A 9,852-nucleotide genomic window follows, 5' to 3' on the forward strand; every position below is an offset into this window, starting at 1 on the left:
TTCCTGCGGTTTGGGACTCCCAGGTCTGCGGGAAAGGAGGCGAGGACCGAGTTCTGAGTAGAGTGAGGGGTTAAGGTCCTGCTGGACAAGTGCCCGGGGACTGGACCCTGCCGGCTGCCAGGAGACCAGAGGGGGGGCCAGGGACTCCCCCACCCGGGGAGAAGTGTAGGGCCTCTTACTGCTCAAAGTGATCCCCGTGCCCATCAGGATTTCCTGGCAAGCTCCGTCCACTCTGCCTCCCGAATAAATCCTGAATCGACCAACTTTTTCCATATCCATTACCATCTTCTACTGCAAACCACCGTCATCTCTCATCCCGAAGAGTGCAGTAGCCTCCGAATGGATCTCTTCCCCCTTCTCTCCACACCCCCATCTTCCTTGAAGTAGCCAAGGGAGAGCTTCTGGAAACCCCATCAATCCACACCACCACTCTCCCCCTGCTCACACCCTTCAGTGACTTCCCACCACACTCACAATAAAATCCCAACTTCTTGTCTCGGCCACCCACCTACCCTTCCCCCCCCTCCCACTCCTACTCTTGTCATTTCTGTGTACTGACCACACTGGTCCTTTTTTTTTTCAGTTGAAGCTCATCCTGCCTCAGGCAGGGTCTTTCTTTGCCTTTGCTGTTGTTCTTTCCTCCCAGATTGTTTCCCCCTGGTTATTTCTCGGGACTCATCATGCTTGAGGGCTCACCTCAGAGGAGCCTTCCTTGGTCACTCCCCAGAACTTCCTAGCACCAGCTATACATTTCCTGTGTTTGTTAGTTTATTGTCTAATGCATGGTACTCAATAAATATTAGATTAAACTATGAAACAGCCCCTTTTGTAAGTAAAAAAAAAAGTTGAATATTGAACATTTCACATGGTTCATTGGAGAAATAAATTATAATAGTTATTAATAATAGTACTTATTCATATGAGAAACTGCTATATACCAGGCACTGTTGTAGTGTTGTTGTTGTTTTAATCCTCACACAAGGGTTTGTTTCCATTGATTCCAGAGAGAGAGGAAGGGGGGGAGGGGGAAGAGAGAGAGAGAGAGATCAATTGTCTCCAGTACATGCCCCAACCTGGGATCAAGCCTGAAACCTTTTGGTGTACGAGACATCTCTCCAACCAACTGAGTCACACCAGCCAGGGCATAGTGTTTTTGTGTATTATCTCATACATTTCTCAAAACAATTCTAGGATGTAGATATTAATATCATTCCTATCTTAAAGATTCCCCAAGAAAACGTAGGCCCAGAGAGGTTAAGTGACTTGCCCGAGGTCTCACAGCATTCATCAGAGCCAGGATTTGAACTTAACATTGGCTTTCCATAACTCAGTGACTCTTCCCTCCCCACAGAGGATGCTGAGCAAGGGCCTGAAGCGCAAGAGGGAGGAGGAGGAGGAGAAGGAGGAGGAGAAGGAGGCCCTGGCAGTGGATACCTGGTGGCTGGATTCTGACCACCCCGCAGTGGCACAGGCGCCCCCGGCCGTGGCCTCCAGTTCTCTCTTTGACCTTTCAGTGCTCAAGCTCCACCACAGCCTGCGGCAGAGTGAGCCAGACCTGCGGCACCTTGTGCTGGTAGTGAACACTCTGCGGCGCATCCAGGCATCCATGGTGCCCACAGCTGCCCTGCCGCCTGTGCCCAGCCTGCCTGCAGCCCCCGGCATGGCTGACAACCTGCTGGCCAGCTCAGACGCCGCCCTCTCAGCATCCATGGCCAGCCTCCTGGAGGACCTCAGCCATATTGAGGGCTTGAGCCAGGCACCCCAGCCCCTGGCAGAAGAGGGGCCACAGGGCCGCCCCATTGGGGGAGCCCCACCCAGCCTGGGTTCCTTGGACTTGCTGGACCCAGCCACTGGCTGTCTGCTAGACGATGGGCTCGAGGGCCTGTTTGAGGACATCGACACCTCCATGTACGACAGTGAACTTTGGGCGCCAGCCTCTGAGGGCCTCAAACCTGGCCCTGAAGATGGGTCAGGCAAGGAGGACACTCCGGAGCTAAAGGAGACTGAGCTGAAGGACACTGAGCTGGACTACCTCATGGACGTGCTGGTGGGCACACAGGCACTGGAGCGGCCGCCGGGGCCAGGACGCTGACCGCAGGGCTGGGAGGGTGTCTGGTGACTAAACTGAGAGTTGATGGCTGAGCCAACTCTCCTTGGAAAGACACGGCCGGCTCCCCTAGGACAGAGATGGGGGCTTCAGAGAGACAGAATCAGTCATGGGCAGCTTCACCTTGGTCCCTTCATTTAGACTGATGGGAGGCGTCTGGGATCAGCCCTCATGATGGAATGACGGGGCTTGGTGGCTGGATTGTGATTGGACCAGGCCCAGTGCTGGACTGACTCCCCTGAGGTCGTAGCCTGGAACATGGTTCTCCCTGATGTGGAGAGAGACCCCAACCAGTTTTTTGAAATTAAAAACCAGTCCTTGGAAATAAGTCTGTATGTTTCTTTGTCTCTGGGCTAAGGCAAGGGTGAGAGAACGACCTTTAACATTTATTGGCTCTGGACTGTGTACTGCACAGCTCCAGGCCCTTGACATGTGTGAACTCATTTACTCATAACGAGATGGGCATTTTCATTATCCCCGTTTCACAGCTGAGAACAGGCTCCAGGAAGTCATCACTTGAGGTGGGTTTCAAACCATGAGCTCCACCGTTTTATTGGCCTGAGAAGCCCCCGGAAGGCACTTAGCCAGGTTTCTCTGGTGCCTGTACATCCTGGTTGTGGAGACAGAGGAGCCCAGGCCACCCTTCAATAATGAAGTCTAGTCCTTACCTGTGTGTTTTGGGGGCTGGGAGTGGCGGCAAGAGAATAGGCCAGAAAGAAAAGCACAAAGCTGGAGGCCGGATGGAGCCTCTCCAAGGAGCACCCAGAGGCAGCTCTCCAGGAAAATGGTGGCAGAAAGGGAGACTCCAGCAGCTTTTTAAAAATAAAATTCCTGCCCAGCTGGCCGGGCGTGGCTCAGTGGCTGAGCACTGACCTATGAACCAGGAGGTCACAGGTTGATTCCCTTCAGGGCACCTGCAGGGGCTGTGGGCTCTGTCCCCAGTGGGGGGCGGACGGGAGGCAGCCGATCAATGATTCTCTCTCATCATTGATGTTTCTCTCTCTCCCTCTCCCTTCCTCTCTGAAGTCAATAAATACAAATGTATATTAAAAAGAAAAATAAATAAAATTCCAGGTCTCAAACCTGAATTTGGGCACTAACAGGCAGCTCGGAAATAAAGCCCCTGGGTTGGAGGCTCGGCCGAACCGGCAAGAAGAAACCCAGACCCCAGCGAGCTGAGGCCACCTGCCTGCCTGCGCCGGGTGTCCAAGAGCAAAAGACAAAGAGAGAATCTTAAAAGCAGCAAGAGAAAGAAACTCAGTTACCTACAAGGGAATACCCATACGACTGTCAGCGGATTTCTCAACAGAAACTTTGCAGGCCAGAAGGGAATGGCAAGAAATATTCAAAGTGATGAATACCAAGAACCTACAACCAAGATTACTTTATCCAGCAACGAAAGGAGCGGGTGCCCAGGCTGAAGGTCTTCCGGGTGCCGACTCCAACCTCGGGGGAATGGGACTCCGACTCCGTGTTGACCCTGACCCAGTCCTTGGGACTTTAGGCGCGCTCAGCGATGCCCCCTGGTGCCCAGTCTGGGGTCTGTGACGTCGCTGCCTTAGATTTTCCCGAGATCTGCCCAGGGGTTCAGGAATCCCCCAGTGTGGGGTCAGCAGTGCGCCCTGTTTACAAAATTGTGCGGCCTGTTGCTGATGTCTCCCAGTGCCAAACTGCAGGATGCTCCGTATGCCTACAGACAGCCAACCGGTCTGTGCGTGATCCTCCCCACCTGCTCCCTGTGCCCCCTTGGCCCGCCATGCTCCCCTCTCCCCAGAGCCTCTGGGTACAGTCGCAGAGGTTGTGCACTGCGCAAGACTCCATATTTAAGTGACTCCCGCAACCGTCTTGGGCACCTGCCTGTACGTGTTTATGATGACGGTTTCCCAGCAGATGGAGGTCAAGTGCCTTGGGGAAGGGGAACTTCTTTGGTCCAGAAGCACCAGATGGGCTAGATCGCTGTGGTCCCCATTCCGCTGGTGCCCTCAGGTTTATGAACAGCTCCTGCCCGAGGACCTGCCCCACTGTCCCCATGTCTGACCTCTGGATGATGGTACAGGCTCCCTGACTTTCTGGTGTGCACTTCTGTCCTCAGGCTCAACCCCAGGAAGCCACACCACCTCAGCCAGCAGATTCCAGGGCCCACACCATTCCTCGCTGAGCTGCCAGCCCTGGCGCTGCTGCTGCCTTTCACAGAGCCTCTGTGTGTTCCCACCACAACACTCCCCAGGCCAGCTCCCCTCCATGGACATTCACAGGGATCCCCAGCGCACACCCACTTCTTTCCTGTCCTTGGTCTTCTTCACCCTCCCTCCTTTCATCCCTCCTTTTCTTCCCTTCTTTCGTTCAGCAAAGTTTTATGAGTACCTACTATGTGCCTGGCCCTACCTAAAAGGAAAATCTGACCACATCTCTCCCCTTCTCCGGGCCCTCAGAATGTATCCCAGTTCTCTAGGACCTGCACCCTGCACCTTCCAAGGCTCACCTTCCACCCCTGTGCCAAGTACCTAGGATGTGCAGTCCCAGCATGGAAATCTAATGATGCTTAGTCCATGATTATTGGCGCGATAAGCCGCAGAGCAGCGGTTTTGTTGAGAGCCAGACCACCTGTGTTGGAGCCTCAGCTCTGCCATTCTGTGGCTTGTGACCCTAAGCAAAGTATTTCACTTCTCTGTGCTTCAGGGTCCTCATCTCTAAGCTGGAACCGTAACAGTCCCCACCTCACACAGCTGCTCTGAGGAAAGAATATTCTAGGAAGAGGGAACAGCATGTGCAAGAATTAGGAGGTGAGGGACCCTACAACCACTTCAGGGACCTGTAAGCTGCTGGGTTTGACTGGAAGGAAGGGGAAGTGATAAGGTCAGTGATGGGGTTGGAGGGGTGAGGGACTTCGCTCTGAAGGCAGTAGGGTAAAGGGATCTCTCTGGCTGCCATGTGCACATGGTAGTGACGAGATGAGACTGGAGGCCAGGAGACCAGAGGGGAGGCCGGGAGCAGCCGTGGGGAGAGGTGGAGGACTGATAAGCTGTGAATGAGGAGGAGCCTAGGATGAGACCTCAGCTCTAGCTAGGAGACTGGGGGATGGGGGCCAGGCCTGCGGTTGACATCAAGGCCAGAGAGGGACATGGTGTGTCAAAGCATCCACATGGCTTGGCCCTGGGAATGGAGCTCAGTTGAGAGGGCCAGGGGCAGGAGCAGGCATGAAGGACGGAGGTGAGGATAGTTTCCCTGGGCTGCACCGGGAAACCTGGCTCCTGCCCAACTCAGACTGGGTGGGGAGAGGGTGGTCCCTGAGCAGAAGCGTCCACCTCCTTCCCCTGCCCTACAGGATGTCCTGTGTTTACTGAGGTGGCCTTGGCCAGAACCGGGACACTGGTGCCAACTTCTAAACTCAACTTCCCATGGCCACACCCTCTCGGGTGAGGGGAAGCCAGAGACACAGAGAAAGAAATAGAGACAGAGATGATGAGACAAAGAGACACAGAGCTCAGGAACGAAAACAGGGACAAAGGGAGAAACGGAGACACAGAGGAGCACACAGGGAGCCATACCAGTTACGACAAAAACACACTAAACTAGGGAAAGGAGCTTCCTTCGCCTGCTCAAGGGCAGCTCACAGCTGACAGCTCACAGCTCACTTAACGGCAAAAGACTGGATGCTTGGCACCTGCGATGGGAACAAGCAAGGGTACCTGCCCTCTGAGGCACAGAGAGAAACAGGAGGGCAGGCAGCAGACTCCCTGGTCTGTCTGACCCTGAGCAGACAGGGTGGATTTTCTTCCCGACTCTAGTCTGGCCAGTAGTCAGACTCCACCCTCAGCTACTTAAAACTTAAAACTCAGCTCTGACTTTGTCCCTCCTGTGGGTACCCAGGGCTCTCAGAACAGAGTTTCGGCCCCTCCTCATGGCCCTGATGACCTCTCCTCAGCTTTCCCCACACTCGCCAAGTTCTCAGAGGCGCTCCGCACACAGGCTATTCCCTCCACCTGAAACCCACTCTCATTTGTCTACCACTCACAGCTTTGCATGAATCCCTATGGGTCCTTGTCGGGGCTGACCAGCAGCTGCTGAAGGACGGACGAACAGATCAGTCAGACACAGTTTGACTGTGCAAGAGAGGTTTGGGGGGTCCCGGCTTTAGTAGCCAGAGCCCCCTCTTTTGCCTGCCTCGTTAGGCCTTTGTTGGAATTTTTATCTTTAGATACAATCAGTAGGATGAGTAATCTTGGGAGGACACATGTTTACCCTGTCCTTAGGCAGGGGCATCCAGGGATTAAGCATAAGGATTCCAGTAAACACCTGGGGGTCTGCATATGCACAGGCTTGTTTGGAAAGGCCAAAGAATAATTAGGAGCGCCGCCTTCAACACTTCCCTAAGTCGGAATTCTGATGAAACTGGGCAGGTGGCCTTCCACACACTTCCCTTTTATCAGAATGCCCTCCTTACAACTTTCCAACCAAGTCTCATGTGCTCCCCAACATATCCTTCAGGTGCCAGTTCGAATGTCACTTCCTCCAGGAAGCCCTTCCTGATCATTCTGATAGTACCAACATGCCAGGCCCCTCATATAGACCTAGATCCATCTTTCATATCACTTGGGTCTGTGTGTAATAATAGACTCATCCTGTTGATCACTTTTTTTTAAATCTTTTTTAAAATATATTTTTATTGATTTTTTACAGAGAGGAAGGGAGAGAGATAGAGAGTTAGAAACATCGATGAGAGAGAAACATCGATCAGCTGCCTCCTGCACATCTCCCACTGGGGATGTGCCCGCAACCCAGGTACATGCCCTTGACCGGAATCGAACCTGGGACCTTTCATTCCGCAAGCCGACACTCTATCCACTGAGCCAAACCGGTTCCGGCGTGTTGATCACTTTTTTAACATCTGTCCCCTTTCAACTGTGAGTTCTGTGAGGGCGGTCACTGTCACTACTGTGTCCCCAGCATGGCCTGGCCCAGGGATAGATACAGAGAAGGTGTCTGCTAGGAGCCGGTAAAGGTATAAACAAGACAGATGCTAAAGAAGGGGCATGCTTGGTCCTGGGGCGCAGCTACTGGTATGAACAAGGACACAGTTCTCAGCTCTTGGACATTTCCTATGTGTTGAGCTCTCTTTGGATTCGGCTCCTTCTGCCCATAAAACTGTTCCCTTCCCTCTTCTCTAGTCTAGTTCCTATCAGTCATTCAGTCTCAGCTCACACGTCCCTTCCTCAGGACGCCTTCCCCGACCTCCCTTCCCCTGCTGGCGCAGGCCCCTTTCCTGGGCTCCCCCGTCAAGGCCCTGATTGGCCTCTCTGCCTGCGAGTCTCCATCACAACCCTGGCCATTTCGGGTCTGTCCCCTGTTGGGCTGTGAACTCTGTGGAATCGGGCCCGGGCTACCTTGGTCATATGGTGTCCACAGCACTGTTCAGCGTGGGGCTGGGCACAGGACCAGGTGCTCACTGACCGCTGATATCGGATGAAGGACTGCTCCCTTCTCCCCTCTGGTGCTTTGCCCGTATTTGTACCTCCACCTGAAGCCCCTTCCCCACCTTTGTACCTGGCTCCCTTGTCTCAACCCTTCAGCTTGACTCTAGATGTCTCCTCCTCCAGGAATCCTTTCCTGAGCCTGCCCCCACCCCTGGAGTAAATGTGGGTGTGTCAGTGTCTCTAGTGCCCAGCACATGTTTTTTGAATGAATACATGAACAGATGAATATTTGAATAAATCAATAAAAGCGAGGGGTGTTGGGGGTGGGGGGTGGGGGCAGATTGCAGCGGTTGAGGGTCTCCTCAGGCCCTTCAGCAGCCCTGACCACACTGTCCCTTCCACCCCTCCTGGGCGGAGGGCTCTGGCTGGGTTTCGGCCACACCCCAACCCTCGCTGGCTGCCTGGAAGGTTTTTCCCAGAGCTCAGCACATTCCTGCCTCTCCAGTGGCTGAGAGTGGGCAGGGGACATTTTGGAGAGAAGAGAGGAGGCCCCGAGCATTCTGGGATCTTGCCAACCTGTTCTATGGGGTCCTGCCAACCTGGTCCCTATGCCCTGATATACAGTGCAGTCAAGGGGACAGTCCCTCAGAGGGCCCACTGTGCTGGGGTGAGAGTTGAGGCTGCACAAAGGGCCCGGTGGCCTCGCCTGGCTGCACAATGGGGCAGAAGCTGCTGATGTGCACTTTGGGGGTAATCCCCAGGCTCATAGCAGCTCCAGCCTCAGGCCTGGGCTCAGAGAGCTGTGAGCATCCGAGGCAGCAGCCAGGAGGGTTCGAGGGGCATGTGGGGGTACTTGTGCTTTCTATGCCGCCCCCCAGGGCCTGGTGAGTCAGGGAAGGCTGGGGGCCGGAGGCCAGGGTATCAGGGTGAGGCCTTGGTTGGGAGTTGGGCAGGTCTGGGCTCAAATTCTAGTGCTACCGACTACCTGCTGTGGGTGGTCATGGGTGTCACCCTCTCAGAGCCCGTTTGTCTGTTATATGGGGGCACAGAACAGTGTTGCAGCATCTTTGGGGTCCAGCAGAAATGGAGTTGGACTAGAGACCAGCCACTCCTGGCTGTATATCTAAAAAGTGGGTATAATTTACCCACCTTGCACCCTTGGTGCCAGGAGCAGGGCACAGTTTTAGCACAAGATAGGTGTGCCCCCCAAATGGCAGCTCCATTAAGCAGAGTAGTGGGACTCCCCTGTGCCTGGTGTCACTCAGGCCAAAAGCCCACTGACAAGGCTAGCTGTCCCCCTGATTTGTATGGATAAAAATGCAAAATATTTATAAGTAGCATTCATTCTATGCCAGATTCTTTAAAAGGTTTTTAGCCTCTTTTAACTCATCTAATCTTCACAACAAACCCATGAGGGTGAGCACTTTTACTATCTGTTTTAGAAATGAAGAAATGGAGGCCCAGAGAGATGCTGTTACTTGCTGAACGTCACACAGCCAGGCCGTGGCTGAGCTGGGAGAGGGAGTGGAAGTTTATTTTAGGGGCCCCAGGAACCTGGGGGGCCAGGCTTGTTTCTGAAAGTCAGGAACTCATGCTGGTGGGGTGCTCAGTCTCCGAGGGGGTGTAGCTGTGCAAATCCCAAGAGCAGGGGCTCATGGTGGCAGTCTCACCCCAGGCAAGGGAGCACAGCTGCCTTGTGGCTCCCCACCCCCCTGGCAAGTGAATGTAGCTGGGAGGGGGGGGGTGTTTGTTTCCCCACCCTCACCCCTGGTGATGTCATGCCTGGGCAGCCAATGGCTGGGGTCTCCCCCTTCTTCCCTCCCCATTCCTTTTCCCCCCCAGCCTGGTGCTGGGGCTGAGCAGACAAGGGACAGGAGCCGCTCTGGAGGTGTCTGGAGGCCCAGTGGTAAGAGATCAGCCCGCCAGTTCCCTTCCCGGCCAGGCTACTCAGCCTCGGGAATGGGACCCAGGGTCCTGGGAGGTGCTGGGAGGGTGCTGGGGCTCAGGAAGCAGCGTGTTGTAGGAGTTGAAGGTACAGACTTTGAAGCCAGACCCTGGCTTCCAATCCCAGGGTTCCTCTCTTTCTGGCTGTGCAGCCTCTGACAAGACACTTCACCCTTTGTGCCTCCACTTTACTTCTCTAAAAGGGGCTGCTGAAGGCCACCTCACAGGGCTGACGGGGAGATAAGTTGCTGCTTGTAGGGCAAGAATGTCTGGGATAGGGCCGCGGTTTGGTCCCTGGAAGAGTGTGCTGGAGGCAGCGCTCACCTGGTGTGAGGTCATGCCCGAACCGCTGGACTTTGTTCCGCATCCAAAGTTCCCCTTTGGTCG

General features: G+C 54.4%; 2 protein-coding genes across 4 annotated transcripts in view; both read left to right on the forward strand.

Moving 5' to 3' along the window:
- Positions 1–2,435, forward strand: part of SERTAD1 (SERTA domain containing 1) — a 2,809-nt gene extending 374 nt beyond the window's left edge. The window contains exon 2 of the mRNA XM_006759201.2: positions 1,352–2,435. Coding sequence (XP_006759264.1) covers positions 1,355–2,092 — 738 coding nt within the window. The 5' untranslated portion in view covers positions 1,352–1,354 and the 3' untranslated portion in view covers positions 2,093–2,435. The remainder of the gene's footprint in view (positions 1–1,351) is intronic.
- A 6,931-nt stretch (positions 2,436–9,366) lies between these two features.
- Positions 9,367–9,852, forward strand: part of PRX (periaxin) — a 15,137-nt gene continuing 14,651 nt past the window's right edge. For all 3 annotated transcript variants that reach the window (XM_015560946.1, XM_015560947.1, XM_015560948.1), the window contains exon 1: positions 9,367–9,427. The gene's annotated coding sequence lies outside the window, so the exon portion shown is untranslated. The remainder of the gene's footprint in view (positions 9,428–9,852) is intronic.

This window comes from Myotis davidii, unplaced genomic scaffold, assembly GCF_000327345.1.
Source record: "Myotis davidii unplaced genomic scaffold, ASM32734v1 scaffold736, whole genome shotgun sequence".
NCBI lineage: Eukaryota > Metazoa > Chordata > Mammalia > Chiroptera > Vespertilionidae > Myotis > Myotis davidii.